The 24,011-nt window shown below is 42.6% G+C and overlaps 1 protein-coding gene across 1 annotated transcript; it reads right to left on the bottom strand.

Moving 5' to 3' along the window:
* Window positions 1-1,658: 1,658 nt before the first annotated feature.
* On the bottom strand, window positions 1,659-23,954 carry GGPS1 (geranylgeranyl diphosphate synthase 1). The gene is given in 5 exon segments (XM_083606085.1): window positions 1,659-2,648; window positions 4,589-4,659; window positions 14,230-14,327; window positions 23,558-23,583; window positions 23,586-23,954. Coding segments are annotated over 5 exon segments (1,311 nt in total). The 5' UTR covers window positions 23,940-23,954; the 3' UTR covers window positions 1,659-1,886.
* Between the last annotated feature and the right edge of the window lie 57 nt (window positions 23,955-24,011).

Here is a 24,011-nt window from a genome sequence, read left to right as displayed (position 1 = left end):
AGTGTTTCGGAGAGCGGGGCTAATGGCGCCGGGAAGTAGGCGGGCCTTGCTGGTTTGAAGCCAATGGCGGAGAGGCAAGGCGGGGAGAGGGCGGGCTTGGAGCTGTCACTCACGCTTCGGGTTTTGGGGGAGGGTAGTGAACAGCTTGGAGAGGAGCCGCTGCTGTCGCCGTCGCCACCGGGGTTCGGACGGGCGGGATTGGCCCCCGGTGTCGCCGGGCTTTTAAACACTTTAAAGTTGTTAAATGGTATGTGTCTTTTTTTTTTTTTTTTTAAAGCAGACGCCTGCATTGCAGGGGGTTGGACTAGATGACCCTTGGGTCTCTCCCAACTCTATCATTCTGTGATTAATGACAAACTTCCCACTCTTACATTAGAGACAGACCTTTCCTGAAATTTTCACATCTCCCGCATGAAATTCTTTTTCTGAAGTCACCAACATGAAAGGTTTTTATAACAAATCTGGACTTCTAAGAACTACTGTGTATTTCTTAAGCGCACCCACATACCAATATCTGGCAGAGCTCAGATATTCACAACAATACTGCTTAAAAGCAGGTGGGAGAAATCAGTGGTTTTCAGTCAACCAGATGTGTGAGTGGCCTAATGGATACAGAGGACAGACCTACTTATTTCTTGGGCCTTACAGGTCAGAGGGCAGCTGCATGCTATTTACATTCCATTCCTGCATCAGTCTAGTAATACAATATGGGATGTGTTAGTCATCAGGGAACAACAGGCTCTCTAGTACACTTGTTAAGTAAACAAAGTTACAAGTAAACAAAGCTAAACTTCAGTTCTCTCCTAGAAAGCAGGTTTGTGCACTGAAGAGCATTTTTTACTTTTTTTACATTTTTGATTTACAGTACTACACTACACTACATCTGAATCTGTGGTGTGTATATACAAATGTAATATATAAGTAAATAAATAAAACCGGTTTCGGATACTCATTCCTCATGTTTGGATAGCGTAACCTGTGTGTACACATTTGCAGTCCCCTGAAATGCAACCCCAAAAGCTACTATGAAATCTTAGGACCTCACACAGCCACTTTTTAGAAGACTGCAGATAAGGACAAAAATGGCTTAAATATAGGTGAACATGGGCTATTGAAACTGCATGGCTACCAAGTCTATTTTCTCTCACATTATATCTCAGTGGTCCCTATGTTTCAACAAAACCAGTCACTGGCTCAATTGGGACGGGTGGCTATTACCCATTATAGTTAGACTCTGGATTGCTTTACTTGCCTTCTTCAGCGTTTTTGACAACACATTTCCATTTTAAAGCATACATTAATCCAGTGCTTTTTTCTGGGGAGACATGGGGACGTATACCCCTAAACATTTTGTGAATCTTTGTACTTTTGTCCACTTACTGTATTTATTTTTCCCTATTTGAACTATAAAATGGTATTTTCTTGAGTCAAAATGAGAACCCCTAAACATTTTTAAAACAGCACTGCATTAATTCATTGCCCAAAGGCTAAGTGAAAGGAAATGTAAAAGTGATTAAGAATACATGTTAGGACAAATCAGAACAAGATAAAAACCAACATTAATAAACCAATAAAGTAAGAACTTCATTTTCTTCTGCAGTCATCTTTGGAAATGTGCCTTGTAGTCAAAATTAAAATAAACTCACAACCAAAAAGGATTATAGATGAAAGTTGTAGTTGGCAGCTTTATTTTAATGGAAATGTGCAGCAATATTGCATACACAGCTGAAAGTAGAAGTCCTAAGTTCACTTAGGGCACATATAAACCCCATAACCCCTTAATACATGCTTGAGAGCATTTCCTATGAAGCAGTGATAGAAATATTGTAGTTTAGTTTCCTTGATTATTTCAAAATTGTTTCCTGCAAATATAATCAGCAATTGTATCAGTTCTCGTCGTCCTTGAACATTTTGCTTAAATATTCAAGTAGTGCTGTAAGCTCAGGGTTGTCCCCAAGAGATTCAATTTGTTTGTAAGCTTCAGCCTCGAGTTCTTTTAATGTTTTCCGGGTATATTCAAAAGAACCCACATCCTCAAGGTAATGTACACAATATTTTTTTATGTCCACATTTTCAGTCCTTTGTCGCAGAATATTCTGCACCTGAGTGCTTTCTGGCCTAGACCATATGGCATGGATAGTTGGGAAACTGAACTTCCCTTCAGTCAGGTCTTCACAAAAACTTTTGTTCTCACTATATTCTTTGGAGTGCAAGTTTGCATAGTCATCTCTAATTTGAAAGAAGAGCCCAAGGGTGTTAAGCAGTGGTTTTAAATCTTTCTTATAGCTAGAGAACAATTGCATGAGGCCAACAGCTAGTCCAAAAAGGCCACCTGTTTTTTGCAGAACCATGGTTTTATACTCTGCTTCTGTAGGACAGGTATAGGTGTCTCTCCAGTAAATATCCAAGCCTTGGCCCTTATGAAGTTCTAGCAGTTGGCGGGTGAACACTTTTACAGCATCTGGATGATCAAGTGTTAAAACTTTTTCTAAGCCAAGGAAATACACAAAGTTGGCACAATTTATTACAGATGGTATCCCATAGATGCTATGGGCCACTGGAAAACCTCGCCGTAGTTTTGAATTGTCTTCTATATCATCTATAAGCAAACTTGCATTGTGCAACATTTCTGTCACTTCAATGATAACCTAATAAAAAAAGAGAACAGTAATCAAGTCTTGCATTCTACTAGTTTCTTCTACAACAATTCAATAGCTTTTGACTTTCCCTTAGCCTGGTTGCAGATCTCAACTTCTGATCCCAATGTACCAATTTTATTCTCAACTCTCTGCTTTATGGCTTTGGTACTTGTGGGTTCCAGTGTACCCAAAGGGCAAGCAGAGTGCACACCAGGCTCTCTACTTCTTTGTGTGCTCACTAAATATAATGGTGGTGCTCACTCTCACATTCTTCTCTCTCCCTTGTGCTGCCCATACTTCCCCTCCAATCAGACACAGAAAAGAAGAGAATGAACCATTCTGACTGGATTGTTCTAGTGAGTGAGTAACTCAACTCTGAGGGAATAGTGAGTGAGTGGATGAAAAATGAAACAGCCAGGGGCAGAGCAAGAAAGAAAAAGCAGAGCAACTAGGACCTGCTTAAGAGGGAAAATGTGTAAGAAGGAAGAGACGAGATTGGGAGCAGAGTTAATTGGCTGACCAGGCCTGGGTGATATATTGCCCAGGACCAGTAAGAAGAGCAGACCGCGATGCTGGTTTCACTCAGTGATATAATGCTGGTGAAACCTGCCACTGCCAGCATCTGCTGGAGGGAGTCAAGAGTTCCTTTCTCCAGTGGGCACTGCTAGCAGAGGGATTTGGGAGCGGTAGCAGTTTTACCAGCGGGGCGGGGCGGGGGGAGAACGATGCTCTTGCCACTTGTGCACAAGCAGCGAGAGCACCAGGGTGGCGCAAGCAAGCTGCATTGTTCCATCCTGCGAGCCTGGGTGAAACCGCCTCAGCTCTCAAGGTGAGAGCTGGGCAGTTTCACCTGGTGTCTCGTGGGCAGAGGCCAATGCATCTTGTTTTTTCAAGATCACGGTATATCGCCAAACTGCGATGTTTGGCAGGCGATACACCGCGATGTTGAATAGCTGGTATCACCCAGCCCTGTGTCTGACTAAGGAAATTAAGAGTCAACAGGAATAGGTTTGGTTAATGAACTCAGAGTACCGTATTTTTTGCTCTATAAGATGTACTTTTCCCCTCCTAAAAAGTAAGGGGAAATGTGCGTGTGCCTTATGAAGCGAATGCAGGCTGCGCGGCTAAGCCAGAACAGCAAGAGGGGCCGCTGCGCACTGCTCCCTCTTGCTGTTCTAGCTTCGCCGTGTGAAGCCTGTTCAGGGCACGGGGAGCCTTCATCCTGATCCCACTGCCCTGAAGAGGCTTCAAGCGGCTATCCCAGAAGCCAGAACAGCGAGAGGGATCGCTGTGCTCCCTTTAAAGAATATTTTTTTTCTTGCATTCCCCCTCTAAATCTAGGTGCATCTTATGGTCAGGTGCATCTTATGGTCAGGTGCATCTTATCGAGTGAAAAATACAGTAAATTATTTTGAAGTGATCTTTCTATTAATTTGGAGTAGATTTACCGAGAGGTACATTAAGAAAATTAGTTTGCATGAAATGGGTTTTCTACTGGAGCAGGAAACTTGGTTTAAAGGAGTGGTTTGATTTTGGGGGGCTAAGACCCCATCATTGACATACTCATGTTCTTGGGAATGTCTTTCAACCTCACCAGTTTGCCTTCTGTGAAAAGGGTGTTTTGTGATTGGCTACGCCCACCGTGTCAGTCATTTTGTGTCTCCCTCCACTCAAGACTCCAGATGTACTCACCATCCCAAAAAGGTTTGCAATCCCATAATATATATGGGCCTACGGTGAACACAGCATGCATGATTGTGGATCACTGCATAGTTACAGTACCTCGCCTTAGAAACGAACCAGATTTGGTATACAAAAAGCACAAACCTCCTATCAAGTGTGAAAACCATGTACATGTAAAATTCAGTATTGTGATCATTTAAATACCTGGTAGCTTCAGTCTGGAAAGGATAAATTTACAGGTAAATCAATTTAAGAATGCAACTTACTTGTAGCTTATCTTCAGGAACATTCAGCCAGTGATTAAAAGCTTGGGAGAGTTTGGTTCTGACTTGCTTTCCTGTAATTTTTTAAAAAAGTTAAAGGTATTATTACCTGGAGAAATCATTAAAGTCTGTGGAATTTCCTAGCCACTACTCTTCTCATAGCAATTATACTTCACTAGGTCAAGTGGAACATGTGTTTGTGTGTGTGCAAGTTATTCAAATTCAGGAAAACTTTGATATGTAGCTCACCAATGAATACAGCTGAAGTTTAGAAAAAGTTATTTTCATAGTATGGGGTAGAGTGGATGATACATGCTGTGTGGCCTAGCTGGAGTAGAGTCTTTACTTACTTCAGGGTCCTGCTAGGACACATATATTGGGATTTGAGAAGTCCAGGACAGACACACCTGCATGTTGCTTAACAATTTCATTACCTACTGAACACTACCACAGGTAATCCTAAAATTATTACACTTATACAATATGTTGATTATAGCATTAAGGTATCAAGGTGTGGTTTTAATTTTGTACTTTCAGAACTAAGGCTGTAGGCAGAGAACATAAATTGTGAAAAAACCACTCCCAGTTGTAGCCACAACCCACTACTTCTGGGCAGCCATTTGTTCAAATCTGTATATAAGGCAGCTGCATCTGTTAAAACAAGCCAGAGGAATGTAGATAATTCAAATATTTTGTTGACATGTTATTATAGATAATCTGGACACCATTTCTGAGGATCATGATTGCCCCCAAAGCACTGCTGGCTGACATGCCAATTTTATCTTACCAGATATTTCAATAAATTTAGGATTAATTTTAAATCCACTCAGAAGCTTTTTGCTAGGTTCCAAAATGTGGTATGGGAACTCTTTATGCATGCAGGAGAGCATTTGAGGCTCCCACTTCTTCCTGCAACATGCGCTCCCGTCCCACTTGAACAACTGACTGGATGTTAGGGAATCCCTATGTGGTATCAAACAGTACTGAGAATTGTGGTTGCAAGACGAAAAGGATAAAACAGCACCTAAGCATGCACACTCAGCTCCAGATCCCATCACTTAAGCATTCCAAACTAAGGAAATTTAAAGGTGGGGGGGATGGGCTTTTTACTAATTCCAGGGTAGACCAATACAGATTACCAAGAAAAAGAGGCGTTTCCCATGATTAAAATATTCAGTTAACAAAAAATTTGAATCTGGGGCTTAAGTTCACCATTCTGCCCCTGACAGCTGTCCAGCTCCAAAGTAGTAGAGAAGCTGGAACTAATCACAGGATAGGATTCCATACAATATCGCTTAAATAACACATTTGCCAATGGTGTGGCCCTTAACAGCCACAGTTTTCCAGAATTTTGGAACATGAGTTAACATGGAAATCCCTTATCCCAGCATGCTAACATCAGAAGTGCACAGCTCACTGTGGAAAGGTGACATATAAGCTAAATCAAAAGGTTTTTGTCAATTGAATTTGATTATGCCTTGTGTCTATGCTTAAAACGCTTCAACTTGAAATCAAAAATGAGAAAGGAAGAAATAATAAATTATACCATTTAGAAGGGAAATAATTCACATGCAACTTATTTAGGGTTGCCATTTTTCAAACAGTGAAAATCCGGACCGACTCTCTACCTCCAACAACTGGCTCATTATGGAGGTCATGTTTGTTCCCATGCCCTACGATCACCCTGGCTGATTTCTGCCTGTTGTATAGTTGTTAAAGGTATAGGAGCATGCCAAACAGGGCTTCAGGTTAACTGGCAAGCTTAGCCTTTAAAGAATGGAATGGAAATATAAGAGATTCAGCACACACATATCCCCTTCCCCTTTTCTGTGCTTTAAAAAGCTGCCCATCAGTGCTGTGCATTCACCCCTCACCTCCCAAACTTTTTAACTCCTCTCCTGCAATTTCTCCTACCTGTCACACGTAACCTCTACCCTTTTGGCCTTTTTCAATTGTAAAATCTTCAAGGGCTTGGTATGGGAGAATCTTGTCTAGCAACAACAACAACCTTCTATACATCTGGAGGCTGACTGACCAGAAACCATTGCCTAGCAACAGCAGAATAATGAACCAGATAGAATTCACTAACATTAGCCAAAAAATGCCTTTTTAATACAAACTACAAATATGTTGCATGGCCATCTGTCATGGATACTTTAGTTGAGGTACCTACATTGCAGGGGGTTGGATTAGATGACCCTCAGGGTCCCTGCCAACTCTACAATTCTATGATACACAAATCATGGCTAAAAGCACATACTAGAAGTTCTCCTAACCCAAAACAACATTTCCTAAAACACATAGTACTAATCATAGTACTTGAAGCCATTGCCTTGAGTCCTACCCTCCACAGCAGGAGAAAACAAGCATGCTCCCTCTTCCATGTGGAAGCCCTTAAGATATTTGAAGATGGGTCCCTCTTCTATGTGGCAGCCCTTAAGATAGTTGAAGATGGCTATCATATCTCTTCTCAGTCTCTTCTTTTCCAGGCTAAACATACCCAGCCCTGCAACCTCCACTTTATAGCAGCCGGGGAGGGAGGAGCCTCCTTCAATCCTTGATCTAATTCTGTCTTCTGTGGCATTAGCTACCCCTCCCAATTTGGTGTCATCTGCAAATTTGATGAGTATCCTCACAATTCCTTCATTCAAGTCATTTATAAAGAGGTTGAACAACAACGGGCCCAGGACCCTACGGCATGCCACTTATCACTTTTTTCCAGGATGACGAGGAACCATTAATGAGTACTCTTCGGGCTCAGTTAGTCAACCAGCTACAAATCCACCTATTAGTTACCTCATTCAATCCATATTTTACCAGCTTCCTTGTGGGAATATCATGGGGGACTTTGTCAAAAGCCTTACTGAAATAAAGATACACTATGTCCACAGCATTTCCCTGATCCACCAAGTTTGTAATTCCATCAAAAATAAAAGAAAGAAATCAGATTGGTCTGGCATAACATATTTTTGAGAAATTCCTGCTGGGTCTTAGTAATCACAGCATCCTTTTCTAAATGCTCACAGACAGACTGTTGAATTATCTGTTCTAGGACCTTCCCTGGTATTGATCAGTCGGTAGTTCCCTGGGTCTCCCCCCACCCTTTTGAAGATGGGGACAACATTTGACTGCCTCCAGTCAGTAGACACCTCACCTGTTCTCCAGGAATTCTCAAAGATAATAGACAAAGGCTCTGAAACTACAGTATTTTTCGCACCATAGGACGCACCGGACAATAGGACGCACCTTGTTTTAGAGGGGGGAGAACAAGGGAAAAAAATTATTCCGCTCTCTGCCCAGCGCCCCTTCAGCGAAGTGGCAGGAGGCACTGCGCAGAGAGTGGGAGAATTTTCCCCCTCTTGTTTTCCCGCTCTAAAACAAGGTGCCGTTTAAGGTGCGTTCAGGCGGCTACCTTGGAAGCCTGGAGAGCGAGAGGGGTCGGTGCGCACCGACCCCTCTCGCTCTCCAGGCTTCAGGTTCCTTTCGACCTGCTCTTTGGGGCTGGCGGGGGGAAGCCCACCACCAGCCCCAAAGAGCAGGTCAGGGAGCAGCGGAAAGGCGCAGCGGAGAGGCTGCTGCCATAGTCACGCGTCACTTCTCCAGCTGGGAGAGGGTCGCGGGGCTATGGCTTCTTTAGCCCCGCGCGCGCTCTCCCGGGTGGAGAGGTGACGCGCGCCTATGGAGGCTCCCGCCATAGGCGCGCGTCACCTCTCCAGCCGGGAGAGGGTCGCGGAGGGCTGCTTTAGCCCCGCGCGCACTCTCCCGGGTGGAGAGGTGACGCGCGCCTATGGAGGCTCCCGCCATAGGCGCGCGTCACCTCTCCAGCCGGGAGAGGGTCGCGGGGGGCTGCTTTAGCCCCGCGCGCGCTCTCCCGGGTGGAGAGGTGACGCGCGCCTATGGAGGCTCCCGCCATAGGCGCGCGTCACCTCTCCAGCCGGGAGAGGGTCGCGGGGGGCTGCTTTAGCCCCACGCGCGCGCTCTCCCGGGTGGAGAGGTGACGCGCGCCTATGGATGCTCCCGCCATGGGCGCGCGTCACCTCTCCAGCCGGGAGAGGGTCGCGGGGGGCTGCTTTAGCCCCGCGCGCGCTCTCCCGGCTGGAGAGGTGACGCGCGCCTATGGAGGCTCCCGCCATGGGCGCGCGTCACCTCTCCAGCCGGGAGAGGGTCGCGGGGGGCTGCTTTAGCCCCGCGCACGCTCTCCCGGGTGGAGAGGTGACGCGTGCCTATGGAGGCTCCCGCCATAGGCGCGCGTCACCTCTCCAGCCGGGAGAGGGTCGCGGGGGGCTGCTTTAGCCCCGCGCGCGCTCTCCCGGGTGGAGAGGTGACGCGCGCCTATGGATGCTCCTGCCATAGGCGCGCGTCACCTCTCCAGCCGGGAGAGGGTCGCAGGGCTTTGGCGTCTTCGCTCCATAGGACGCACACACATTTCCCCTTCATTTTTGAAGGGGAAAAAGTGCGTCCTATAGAGCGAAAAATACGGTACATCCACAAGTTCCTTTAGTACTCTTGGATTCAGGCCCTTGAGATTTGAATTCATTTAGGACTTGCTCTTCCTCTCCTCCCCTGCTGCTCCCCAATCTGCTCTATAGGGTTAGTGGACCTCCTGGGCCGGATTTGTGGGCTCATGCAAGAGGAAGGTGAAGTTTCATTTTTCAAGATGACGTCTGTTATTTGAGGATGGACTCAACAGGGTTTCAGCCAAAGCCTCTAGAACATTTCAGAAATAAGCACTGGTAATTATATGCAAAAAATATGCTTATCTTCAAGAAGGGAAATAAATATTTATGATTTTTTTATCAAATCATAAATATTCTTTACAGTTGGGTTCAGACGTAATACCAAAACATAGTTTGGCACAATGCAAAGGACCCTGGAATGAGCACAAAGCCTGCAGCTTTCTTCTTCCCTTGTAAGTGTGATTCTCTCCCTCTCTGGTATGTGGCAAACCATAATGTGCCAGTACATCTAAATGGTCAAACTATAATACTATTCCACACAAGGTTAAGCACCTATAATATTTATATTTAATATTTAATATTAATGATTACTATTTTAATGTTGTATTTTATTTTTGTTTTTAAGTTGTAATCATTCATCTTGTTTTTATTATTGCTTGTAAGCCGCTCTGAGCCCAGCCTTGGCTGGGGAGGGCGGGGTATAAATAAAATTATTATTATTATTATTATTATTATTATTATTATTATTATCCCATATTTTAAACAGGAAATTTCAGCACATATTTGATCTCCCCCACAGAAGGCAATGTGACTTAATAATTTTAACGTTGGATAGATTACACCTATTGCATACTGTATGACCTCTTCTTGCTTTGAATTAAATCTTTATTTGAAAGAATTTAAATTAACATAGACATTACGTTTTACCACCTCAAATGTATAGTGAGTTGGAGGTGCATATCTGATATGACTTTAAAATTGAAAAATGGTCCAAAGAAAAAGCCGATGTCCAATAAAGAGGGTGCAAGAATCATAATAACTGATTACTTTTGTTTCAAGTAGGCAACTACAATTTCATATCAGTTTACTAGATATATTCAGGCATAGATAATATTGTGTTCTTGCGTTTTTTATAAAAGACAACTGAATTCCTCTCTAGAGTTACATGAAGATGGCAACCTTAATCTAACAGCCAGTGATTTCACGAAAGCATCTTGGAACTATGAGTAACATACAGGAATGCATTGCTTAGGAGTTACTACTTCTTGCATAAAAAGGAAATGAGAGCAATTTTAGTATTCATCCTGCTGCCGTGTGCTAAACAAGTTAGCATTATGAAAGCTTATGTTGAGATTTATTTAGGCTTCCAAGCTTACACAAGCACTTGAGAGGGAGGGAGGTATTTTGAAGCTTCTGGCACACTAGCAGCCAAATGTTTTCCCACATATACTACCTTTATTGAAAATACCCGAGAATTATTTCGTCAACAACTTATTTCTCATAATTCAAACAATCTTAAAAACAGAAATGAGCCAGCAGAGCTCAGAAACCTGAATATAGCTTGTAGATCAATAACCACCCTCAACTGAGGTGATATTAAGTTGGAAACTGAGCATGCACACCCAAGACACCCCATTGTAAAAAAAAAGTGTAGGTGGAATGGCAGCAGTGTAGGTGGAATGGCATGAGGAAACATTCCCTGTAATTTAACGCTTAGGTTATGAAATATAAACATGCATCACACCATGTGATGATTCCACAGGATCTCTACTTATCTTTTGGAAATGAACAAAGTATTCTTGCATGAAGCTTAAGTTGAGTACTGGCAGTGAAAACATGTTTCAACACCAAGTCTATTAAGACATAGTGATCTGGTTTTGACACAACCCTAGTCCATATTTAGTGGTACATGAATGAGCAAACTTGAACCTCAGGCTTTTATTCTCCCTTTTCCTCCTCTAGTATAGTCACATAGTTTCTGCTTTAAATTACCGTAACTGCAGTTTGTCATTAAAGTGAAGCTGTTGGTTTGGATGTAACATTAAATGTTATTGAAGCAAGCGAGAATCAGTGAGGTGTTAATGGGTGTTATCTATGTACTAAATGTACTATGTACCTTTATCTATGTACTACACAGTTTTAATTGCCCTGATGTGCATCAGAAAATGGTACAGTGAGATAGTTAAACATATTTACGCAACATTTGTACACAGTCCAAACACATACTCTTTAGGTGGTTAACAATAAAAAATTACCTGAATAAATATAAAATATAGCCACCCACCCATCATATCTCATTTGCTGGGGGAACCTGGAGAAAGGCCTCTGAAGATGACCTTAGGATCTGGATAGGTAATCTTCAAACATGTGCAAATCTATATTAAAAATCCAAGATCTTTAAAATACGCTAGCTATAGTGGACAGCAAGTACAGAGATGAAAGGAAGGTGGGTAGTAAGATACAAACAGATCAGAATCAGGTATTATAAAAGCATTTACCTAGGAGCAGAAGCCCAGTCATTTATAACACTTCTTCAACCAGAACACTGGTTGAAATATGAGAACATATGAGAAAACATATGATCAGACACAGGGAGTGAGCAGTCTGGAAATTTCAATAGGTTACAGTATTGCTTAAGCTAATCACATTTCAAGAGGTTACAGTATTGCTTAAGCTAATCACATGTAGAGCTGGTCAGAAATTTAAGATGGAGAAGTTTAGATATCACTAATGTTAAGAACAGGATATGAGTATAATTTAAAAAGAGAAAGCACAGGATATGTGATGGTTGGATAGCAATGGTCAGAAATTAAAAGGTGGTTTGAAAGATATGTGACACCAACCCTAGGCTTTAAGCTGAAAACATGCAGTAGACAAAAGAAAGTGATTGCTACGGGCATCAGTTTAAATACTAGTTTTGGACATTACTAGAACTTAAAGCTCCTCCATGGATCACTGCCTTGTCGTGAAGCCAAAGATGGAGAAGTTCTATATGGTCAGCAAAAACAAGACCTGGAGCTGACTGTGGCACAGATCATCAGTTTCTTACAGCAAAATTCAAGCTTAAACCGAAGAAAGTAGGAAAAACCACTGGGCCAGTAAGACACAATCTAAATCAAATCCCATATGAATACACAGTGGAAGTGAGGAACAGGTTTAAGGATTTAGATTTGGTGGACAGAGTGCCTGAAGAACTATGGATGGAGGCTCGTAACATTATACAGGAGACAGCAACGAAAACCATCCCAATGAAAAGGAAATGCAAGAAAGCAAAGTGGCTGTCCAATGAGGCCTTACAAATAGCGGGGGAGAGAAGGCAAGCAAAATGCGAGGGAGATAGTGAAAGATACAAGAAATTGAATGCAGGTTTCCAAAAAATAGCAAGGAGAGACAAGAGGGCCTTCTTAAACGAGCAATGCAAAGAAAAAGAGGAAAACAACAGAATGGGGAAAACCAGAGATTTGTTCAAGAAAATTGGAGATATGAAAGGAACATTTTGTACAAAGATTACCATAATAAAGGACAAAAGTGGTAAGGACCTAACAGAAGCAGAAGACATCAAGAAGAGGTGGTAAGAATACCCAGAGGAATTATACCAGAAAGATATGGATGGCTTGTACACCCCAGGTGGTGTGGTTGCTGACCTTGAGCCAAATATCTTGGAGAGTGAAGTCAAATGGGCCTTAGAAAGCACTGCAAATAACAAGACCAGTGGAAGTGATGGTATTCCAGCTGAACTATTTAAAATTTTAAAAGATGATGCTGTTAAGGTGCTACACTCAATATGCCAGCAAGTTTGGAAAACTCAGGAGTGGCCAGAGGATTGGAGAAGATCAGTCTACATCCCAATCCCAAAGGAGGGCAGTGCCAAAGAATGCTCCAACTACCGCACAATTGCACTCATTTCACACGCTAGCAAGGTTATACTTAAAATTCTACAAGGAAGGCTCAAGCAGTATGTGGACCAAGAACTCCCAGAAGTGCAAGCAGGATTTAAAAGAGGCAGAGGAACCAGAGACCAAATTGCAAACATGCGCTGGATTATGGAGAAAGCTAGAGTTCCAGAAAGACATCTACTTCTGCTTCATTGATTATGCAAAAGCCTTTGACTGTGTCGACCACAGCAAACTATGGCAAGTTCTTAAAGAAATGGGAGTGCCTGATCACCTCATCTGTCTCCTGAGAAATCTCTATGTGGGACAAGAAGCTACAGTTAGAACTGGATATGGAACAACTGATTGGTTCAAAATTGGCAAAGGAGTACGGCAAGGCTGTATATATTGTCTCCCTGCTTATTTAACTTATATGCAGAATTCATCATGTGAAAGGCTGGGCTGGATGAATCCCAAGCCAGAATTAAGATCGCTGGAAGAGGTATCAACAACCTCAGATATGCAGATGACACAACCTTGATGGCAGAAAGTGAGGAGGAATTAAAGAACCTTTTAATGAGGGTGAAAGAGAAGAGCGCAAAATATGGTCTGAAGCTCAACATCAAAAAAATGAAGATCATGGCCACTGGGCCCATCACCTGCTGGCAAATAGAAGGGGAAGAAATGGAGGCAGTGAGAGATTTTACTTTCTTGGGCTCCATGATCACTGCAGATGGTGACAGCAGTCACGAAATTAAAAGATGCCTGCTCCTTGGGAGAAAGGCGATGGGAAACCTAGACAGCATCTTAAAAAGCAGAGACATCACCTTGCCAACAAAGATCCGTATAGTTAAAGCCATGGTTTTCCCAGTAGTGATGTATGGAAGTGAGAGCTGGACCATAAAGAAGGCTGATCGCCAAAGAATTGATGCTTTTGAATTATGGTGCTGGAGGAGACTCTTGAGAGTCCCATGGACTGCAAGAAGATCAAATGCATCCATTCTTAAGGAAATTAGCCCTGAGTGCTCACTGGAAGGACAGATTGTGAAGCTGAGGCTCCAATACTTTGGCCACCTCATGAGAAGAGAAGACTCCCTGGAAAAGACCCTGCTGTTGGGAAAGATTGAGGGCACAAGGAGAAGGGGACGACAGAGAGCAAGATGGTTGGACAGTGTTAGAAGCTACCAACATGAGTCTGACCAAACTGTAGGAGGTAGTGGAAGACAGGAGTCCCTGGAGTGCTCTAGTCCATGGGGTCACGAAGAGTCGGACACAACTAAATGACTAAACAACAACAACAACAAAGAAATGTTACCTGGTAACTGAAGTAGGTAGTTGTATGGCTCCAACAGAATTCTCTTAGATGACTCTTCTACTTGTTCCATTTTAAAAAAATTTCTGGAGTAGTTCAATCTGTTTAAGAAAAACCCTTATTAATGACCAGGGGTCTGAAAATTAGGTCCTACTAACCACCAAGACTATAGTAAGAGTTTACATAGTAATTGTACCCTACCCCTTCCATAGAATTAAGGAGAAGACCTAATAATGTAGATGACATTGTTCTCCCATTAGCCTGCATGTCCCTTCCGGAAACTGCCTAATGTAAGTTCATTACAGCCACACCTTTGCTAGGGTAGTGCCTAGGGGGTACACAATCCCGAAATATTTAGTCATGGTTTTCCAAACATCCATAAAAAACTGTACAGTTAAAATACTCCTTGTGCCAATTCTCTTAACTCCCTTGCTTTAGGCAGGCTTTCTGTTCTTTGCACCCACCCTGACAAAGGTTTTAATTTGTGCCAAAGCAGAATCCAGAAAGCATAATCAGGGTTTAAAAGGCTAGGAAATAGCCCTTCCTTCTCTCACAGAAACACAGTCCAGATTTTCCTTCACTCCCTGCAGCAGCTTCCTCTGCTTCCCAGTCATCATTTTTTAAAATATAGAAACCTCTCACTGCGGACTATGGCAAGGAGAAAACAGAACACGGATGCTAATTCAATATAGGCAGTGGGCCAATATACAGGATGTACAAGTGAAAAATCTAAGCAGGTAGTCACTACAGGCTTTACTCTAAAATACTCCTTAAGTATTTTTTACATGACATTCCAAGTAGTACGTAGAATTTAGTGCAAAGTACCCAAGATTAGTAGTATGTCACTTTAAGTGGGAAGCATCACTAAAAGAATTTCTTGAACACACACTTATTTATACACAACTAACAAAAATGATATTAAATATTAAAATTTCAAAGTACAGTGCTACCTCGAGTTACATACGCTTCAGGTTACATACGCTTCAGGTTACATACGCTTCAGGTTACAGACTCCGCTAACCCAGAAATAGTGCTTCAGGTTAAGAACTTTGCTTCAGGATAAGAACAGAAATCGGGCTCCGGCGGCGCGGCAGCAGCAGGAGGCCCCATTAGCTAAAGTGGTGCTTCAGGTTAAGAACAGTTTCAGGTTAAGTACGGACCTCCGGAACGAATTAAGTACTTAACCCGAGGTACCACTGTAACATTGTCATATCATTTTAAAATCTACTGTTGTGAGTTTGGGGGGGTGTGCCTTGGCTCCCCTTCTAATTTCTGGGTGCCAGATGCTGGATTTAGCATATTGATATACAAAACATGAGCCAGTCTGGTAATGACCCACTAAAATATAGTAGTTGGGGGAGTGGCTCTGTGCCAGAGGGCAAATGGGAGGGCCCCCTCCCTCAACTCAGAATCAGTTAGAAAAACAAAGGCTTTTGAAGTAGAATTTTTAGAGCTGGAAGGGGAGCGGTTGAGTTAGGATTGCAGCAGTGATGTGAGCTAGTTGGGAAGGGTTGTGATCTGCTAAACATAGCAAACTGAACAAAGTGACAGACGGCCATGGCCGATTTCTGCTGGCATTCAAGACTGTGGCCATGGGAGAAGAAAAAACCTCTTGGAGTGTAATGTTGCGAGCCCCTCCATCGTCATCTCAGGTTGTATATATATGTAAATAAACTATATGTCATACACCAGGGGTAGGCAACCTAAGGCCCGTGGGCCGGATGCGGCCCAATCACTGTCTCAATCCGGCCTGTCGGCGGTCCGGGAATCGGCGTGTTTTTACATGAGTGGAATGTGTCCTTTTATTTAAAATGCACCTCTGGGTTATTTGTGGAACATAGGAATTCGTTCATTCCCCCCCCCCCCAAAATACGGTATAGTCTGGCCCACCATATGGTCTGAGGGACGGTGGACCAGCCCAGGGCTGAAAAAGGTTGCTGACCCCTGTCATACACCTACCGCTGTGCCTCATTTCTAAAAGAAACATAAGCCCTGGGTAAGCACTGGACCCCTGGTATCTTGCACTGCTTGGAGATCGGGGTGGTGTGTAACACTACATTCTTAGTTGTCCTATACAGCTTTCCTTATCTAGGTCTTTCTTCCTAAATTTAGGAAACCTATAATCTCATGTTTTGTAGGCCTGTTTTTCTGTAGACTTTACTGAAATCTCTTTTCTTCCCTCTCATTTGTAATGTTTCTTGCTGCACTGCAGATGCAACTGCTTCAAACTGAAACAATCTGTCTCGTGCAGTTTAAATACAGACAGTACAGTAGTATTATCGTCCCAAATTAATTCTGCAGCCATTGTTGATTAGCATGCAGATAACAAGTTGTGGCCCAACATATAATTTCCTGTAAGCTTCATCAATGTTCTGTCTAACAGAAATAGTGAAACACTTAAGCGGCAAAAAACAAATATACAGTGGTACCTCGGGTTAAGTACTTAATTTGTTCCAGAGGTCTGTTCTTAACCTGAAACTGTTCTTAACCTGAAGCACCACTTTAGCTAATGGGGCCTCCGACTGCCGCCATGCTGCCGGAGCACGATTCTTAACCCAAGGTACTATTTCTGGGTTAGCGGAGTCTGTAACCTGAAGCGTCTGTAACCCGAGGTACCACTGTAAAATCATTATCTATCATTGTATGATAAATGCTGACTTTCCAGTTTAAAATCCACAAAGCACTTTCACAGACTATGTGGAAAGTGCAAAGTTACAGAAGACTAATACTGATGTATATTCTACATCGCAAAGCCCAAATGAAGTTTTATATATCAATTATTATTAATTACCCACGCTTCACCCTCAAGTCCTAGGATGGGTAACAAGTACAACAATTAAAACATGGTTTTAAAGAGAGTTTAAAACAGCTTTCAATCACATAAATAAGGTGGGTCCTATAAATATAGATCTCAAGTGTCAAAAGCCAGGGTAAAGAGGTTCATATTCAGCATTTGGTGAAAGCTGTATGATAAAAGATGCCAGATACACATCTGTGGGGAGTTCCACAAGTTTACAGCTACCACACAGAATGCCCTCACCTGGGCTGCCTGTCCCCAAACTTCTGAATGCTGTGAAAAAATGAAGAGGGTTTCTACTGCCAATTTCAATACTCTCCTTCCAGAGGAGTGCAAACCTGTGCATGACATACCACCAGAATGTTAGCCCTTGGGGTACGTAACACCCATGTTTTCAGGATTCAGCTTCCATTTACTGGCCCACATCCAGCCCATCACCACCCATCACCACCTTCAACCACCTCTCCTGATTCAGATGGGTAGACAGAGCTGGGTGTCCTGAACATATTGATGACACTTCACTCCAAATCCAAAAAGCCAGGGGCTTTTTATACATGTTAAATAGCATGAGGGACAAGAAGGATCTCTCCAGGACACCACAGGACAACTTCCATGGTGCCAAACAGTAACCTTCCATGGCTACTTTCTGAACACAGTGGTACCTTGGTTCTCAAACGCCTTGGTACTCGAACAACTTGGAACCCAAACACTGCAAACCCAGAAGTGTTCCGGTTTGCGAACTTTTTTTGGAAGCTGAACGTGCTCCGTTTTGAGTGTTATGCTGCTTCCGATATGAGTGTTATGCTGAGGTCTGTCTGTTTTTGCTATTTATTTTGTGTTTTTGTTTTTGCAGCTCTTTTTGTTTTGTTTTTGTGACTGTGTGGAACCCAGTTCAGCTACTGATTGATTGATTGTGTGACTGCAGTACATTGTTTATTGCTTTCATTTTATAGATCAATGGTCTCATTAGATAGTAAAATTCATGTTAAATTGCTGTTTTAGGGGTTGTTTTTAAAAGTCTGGAAGGGATTAATCCATTTTGCATTACTTTCTATGGGAAAGCGTGCTTTGGTTTTGGAGTGGACTTCGGGAACGGATTAAGTTTGAGAAACAAGGTACCACTGTACAGCCCTGGAGGTAGGAGTGAAAACAGTGAAGCACTGAGGGGCTTGAGAATTATAACTGTGATCAACAGTATTGAAATGAAAGTCTCCAAGAGGCATCCCTTGATCTCCCTCCAAACAAATTTCATCAACCAGGGTGTGACCTCCCTTTCAGTGCCACGATCAGACCTGAAACCAGACTGGAACGGAGCCAAGTAATCAGCTTCCTCCAAGCATGCCTTAACATGTCAATAAAATTTTAATTGTGTTTCAATGCTGACCTAGAATTTCAGAGAAGGGTTTAAACATCTTTGGTAATGAACATGCCATTGTTTAATAGTTTGAATTGGCAGGCCACTTAATGCCTAAATCACGTTGGGCCAGCATCCTAATAATGACCTCATTTTTAAATCCAGAATCTTTCAGAAAGAAGAGGTTCACAATCATTATTTCATTTATTATATTTGCTATGGTTATATTAATAAAGGAGAAAAGAGCATATATATGCATATATGTCTCCATTACTGAACAGGTGCCCAGAGCAACATATATGTCCACATTTGAATGGTTGCCATTATAACTTAGATTATTCCATAAACCGCCAGCTAAAGCGTCGAGTCAAGAAACTATTAGGGTTCCGAACCCCTTGGGAAGAGAGGGAACCTTCTTTTCTGAAGCCAATATGACATGGACTAGAATTGACCAAATATGGGTAACTAGAGGAATGGCACCAAAGATAAAGAAAGTGGAAATCTGCCCAAAAACTTGCTGCGGCCATAATGCTGTAAGGATGGAGATGAAGCAAATATCAACTGGCTCCTTCAGATGGAGGATGAATGACACCTTATTTGGAGATGAAGAAGTGTATAAAAAGGCCCAAAAAACTTTGAGAGACTACTTTGAAATAAATATGAACACTAATGTAGAAAAAAGAGTAATCTGGGACGCAAGCAAAGCTGTTATGAGAGGGTTTTTGATACAACAGAATGCAATAAAGAAGAGAAGTCAAAATGAGAAGAAAGATAAAATTTTGGAGAAAATAAAAGAAAGTGAGAAGAAATTGAGGGCAAAACCAAAGTCACAGGAGATCTTGAGAGAAATAAAACTATATCAAGTACAATATATGGAAATGATGAATCAGGAAATAGAATGGAAAATTAAACAAATGAGACAAAAAACATTTGAATCAGCTAATAAATGTGGGAAATTGCTGGCTTGGCAAATGAAAAAAAGGCAAAAATTAAATACTATTACAAATTTAGAAGTGGAAGGAAAGAACATACATAATCCAAATGAAATTAGAAATTGCTTCCAGAGGTACTTTAAACAATTATACTCACAAGGGCCACAGAAAGAAATGGACATAGACCGATTTTTGAAGACAAATGGATTACAAAAAATCTCTCAAGAAAGTAAATTAATGTTGAACTATAAAATATCTGAACAGGAAGTAGAAGGCGCCATTCAAAATATGCAATTGGGCAAATCTCCAGGACCGGATGGGCTGACTTCTAGATATTATAGATCTTTGAGAGAGTGGTTAGTACAACCTTTGAAGGAAGTCTGCAATGAAATTCTGGAAGGGAAGAGGGCACCAGAGTCGTGGAAAGAGGCGTATATTACACTTATACCGAAAACAGAGACTGAAAAGACCCAGCTTAAGAACTACCGCCCTATATCGTTACTGTAAAGGGAATTGGGGGTTGCTCGTGCGTAAGGTGGCTGCTGCTCAAGACAACGTTGTCTGGCTAGACCTTTCCCTGGCTGGACAGCCCTTTCTCCGTGGCTGTGTCACTCACTGGCAGAATCCGTCAGTGGGCGTTTCCTGAACTTCTTCCAACATAAAAGCTCTTTGACGCCAAGTCTCCGCCTAGCCTCCCTGCGCGGAAGTCTTCTGCGCAGAGTGGACGTGGCCAGCGGAGGTCCTGGGCTCTCCCCGCTGGTCTCTGTGGAAGAGTCTTGGAGCCATCTCTCCGAAGTCCTTCCCTGCTCCCCTTTCTTCCTGGTGTCACTCCGATTTCCTTCCCCAAAGGAAGTGTTCTCTCTCTCCCTGCTGGTCCCTTCTCCTGCATCGTTGGGGAGCCTTACCTCCACTCTTGGCTCCGATGGCAGTTCCCTGACAGTTACTTAATGTGGATTACAAAATTTTTGCTGACATTCTGGCCAAGAGATTGAAAAAAGTATTGATGGAAGAGATTCATAAAGACCAAGCGGGCTTTCTCCCGGGAAGACATTTATCTGATAATTTGAGGAACATAATTGATATTCTGGAAAAATTAGAAGTGAATATAAACACTAAAGCAGTTCTGATATTTGTGGACGCGGAGAAAGCCTTTGACAATATCTCTTGGAGTTTTATGAAAAAGAACCTACAGGGGATGGGGGTAGGCCAAGGTTTTGAAAATGGTATAGGTGCAATATACTCTGAACAAAAGGCTAAATTAATTGTAAATAATGTGGTGACGGAAGAATTTAAGATAGAAAAAGGGACACGACAGGGGTGCCCAATCTCCCCATTGCTTTTTATATCGGTCCTGGAGGTTCTGCTGAATATGATTAGAAGGGACCGGTTGGTTAAAGGTATACAGGTCGGAGCCAAACAGTACAAATTGAGAGCATTTGCAGATGATTTAGTATTGACGTTACAGGAGCCAGAATCTAGTACTAAAAGGGTTTTAGAACTAATTCAAGAATTTGGTCAAGTGGCAGGATTTAAATTGAACAAGTCAAAAACTAAGGTTTTAGAGAAAAACTTAACACCGATTGAAAGAGAGAGGTTTCAGAATGAGACAGGTCTGACTGTGGTCAAGAAAGTGAAATACTTGGGGATTAACATGACAGCAAAAAATGGGAACTTATTTAAAGATAATTATGAAAAATGTTGGACGGAAGTGAAAAAAGACTTAGAAATTTGGTCAAATTTGAAGCTTTCCTTGTTGGGTCGAATTGCAGCTATAAAGATGAATGTATTGCCTAGAATGCTGTTTTTGTTTCAAACACTGCAAATTGTGGACAAGATGGATTGTTTCAAGAAGTGGCAGAAAGATATCTCTAGATTTGTCTGGCAGGGCAAGAAGCCTAGAATAAAATTCAAGATATTGACTGATGCAAAGGAAAGGGGTGGATTTGCCCTGCCAGACTTTAAACTTTACTATGAATCAGCAGCATTTTGCTGGTTGAAAGACTGGCTGCTTCTTGAGAACACAGACATTTTGGATTTAGAAGGTTTCAACAATGTTTTCGGGTGGCATGCATATTTGTGGTACGACAAGGTTAAAGCACATAAAGCATTTAAGAACCATATTGTCAGGAAAGCTTTGTTCAATGTTTGGATAAGATATAAGGATTTATTGGAAAACAAAACACCAAGGTGGCTGTCACCAATGGAAGCAAAAGCCCAGAAAAAGCTCAATATGGAGGCCAAATGGCCGAAATATTGGGAAATTTTGGAACAAGAGGGAGATAGACTAAAACTGCAGAGTTTTGAGAAACTAAAAAACAAAGTGCGAGATTGGCTTCAATATTATCAGATAATGGAGGCATATAATTTGGACAAGAAAATTGGCTTCCAGGTGGAAAAATCAAAATTAGAAACAGAACTGTTAGAACCCAAAACTAAGATTTTGTCAAGGATGTATAACTTGCTGTTGAAATGGAATACTCAGGATGAAACGGTGAAATCTGCTATGATTAAATGGGCACAAGATGTTGGACATAACATTATGTTTGCTGACTGGGAACAGTTATGGACCACAGGTATGAAATTTACGGCATGTAATGCCTTAAGAGAGAATATTATGAAAATGATATACAGGTGGTACATGACCCCAGTCAAGCTTGCAAAAATCTATCACTTGCCCGATAATAAATGTTGGAAATGTAAAGAAACAAAGTACATTCTTTCACCTTTGGTGGACGTGCCCAAGAATTAAGGCTTTCTGGGAAAGGATCTATAATGAAATGAAAAAGGTATTTAAATATACCTTCCTGAAGAAACCAGAGGCCTTTCTTCTGGGCATTGTCGGCCAATTGGTGCCAAAGAAGAACAGAACTTTTTTTATGTACGCTACAACAGCAGCAAGAATACTTATTGCAAAGTATTGGAAGACACAAGATTTACCCACTTTGGAAGAATGGCAGATGAAGATGATGGACTATATGAGATTGGCAGAAATGACTGGCAGAATCCGGGACCAGGGAGAAGAGGCGGTGGAAGAAGATTGGAAGAAATTTAAAGACTATCTACAGAAATATTGCAAAATTAATGAATGTTAGAATGATGTTGGATAGAAATTAAGTGGTTTCCAGCTGTAATGCTTTAAGAATATGGAAAAAGGGTATAAATAGGTAAAAAAAGTTAATAAGAATATGCAAAAATGAATTGATAATGGATGAAAATACTGAGTTATAAAATGTCAAGTTATAGAGATAAGATGAATGAAAGAGGGTAAGAATTTGCTGATTTGATTATTTAAATGGGAATACAAGAAGGGGAGGTGTGAGGAAGTCAAAGAAACAAGCAAATGAGTTTTAAATTATGAAAAAGAATTGTTTTTAATCTTTTGTATCTTTTTTTGTGTGTGTGTAATTTTTTTTCTTGTTTTTCTACTATGTGTTTTTGTATATCTGTTTTTTGTAAAATCTTAATAAATATTTCTTTAAAAAAAAGAAACTATTAGGGTTCCATCTTTTGCTTACATGGTTAACAAATAAACTGAGTTTTGTATCAAAATGTAGCAACGCGTTACATTACAGTATTGTACATTACACATAGTGAAAAAACATAAATCACTTATTTCAGGAAAAACAGAGCAGCCCTCTCTCATATCTTTGAGCACGTCAACTTCTCCAAAGCAGGCACTTCTAAATACTGTACAGCCCTACAACAAGCCCCCCTACAGCTAAGTGATAATACACACAATTGTTTAAACAAAAGCTTGAGTTCCTATTTCACCCTGTGTCAAAAGTTCAAGACAGCTTACCAAGAACACTGCAAGGCGAACAAAACTAAACTTCAAAGCAAATAGCAACATAAAGTCACCTGTACCCGTCTCCTGCCATCTCAACCAGCACCCAGGAGGCACTTACCACGGAGAGAGACAGGTAACCCGCTTCAGAGGACAGCAGCCTCCCTCAAACGCGAACACCGATAGAGAAAAAGGCCGAGGAGGGAAAGGCGAGCTCTGAGGCGAGCAGCTCCTGCTTCTCCCGCCACCGCCAAGGCGCAGCTGCTCGTCCTCCCCGGCGGCCCCGCGGCCTCCGCTTTATAGCAGCCGGGGAGGGAGGAGCCTCCTGTGAGGAGCGAGCGGGGCGGGGGCCGGAGACAGGAAGAGCCGGGAAACCCGACACCCCTTTTCTGCCGCCCCGGGGGGAGGGGGAGGAGGCGGAGGCAAGGCCCCCCCCCCGCCCGTTAAGCAGCGCCGCCTCTCACCTTCCGAGGTCTCCGCCGCTTCTCCGCCAGCCCGGAGCGAGCCCCTTCTCTCCGCCCGTCTCAGCCCAGTGTGGCGGTGGGCACAGAGCCCCACCCCCTTCCGCCTCAACCGCCACCTTCGCCTGATGGGGGGGAAAATGCGCCACCGGGGCCTGTCGGCGCAGGCGCGAGCTCCTCCTACCCCCGCTTCCATAATCTCCATTCGGCTCCCTCCACCGCCCCCGCCCCGCTCCATTTTCTCATTTTCCTCGCTGCTTCCCGATGCACTTCGGGAATTGTAGTACAGAGGAGGAGCATGTCCCCGCTCGGGCTGCGGCAATAGGGTCTGGTGGAAAACCACGCTACCCAGAAGCCCGCGCGCCGCCCGAGTCTCCGTTTCCATAGAACTGGCGAGAGAATTACATCAGTGTTTCGGAGAGCAGGGCTAATGGCGCTGAGAAGTAGGCGGGCCTTG

Source organism: Podarcis filfolensis (assembly GCF_964270895.1).
Source record: "Podarcis filfolensis genome assembly, chromosome: 3".
Classification (NCBI taxonomy): domain Eukaryota; kingdom Metazoa; phylum Chordata; class Lepidosauria; order Squamata; family Lacertidae; genus Podarcis; species Podarcis filfolensis.
Note: the sequence above shows the minus strand (reverse complement) of the source record. Positions and strands in the feature narration are given on the sequence as shown.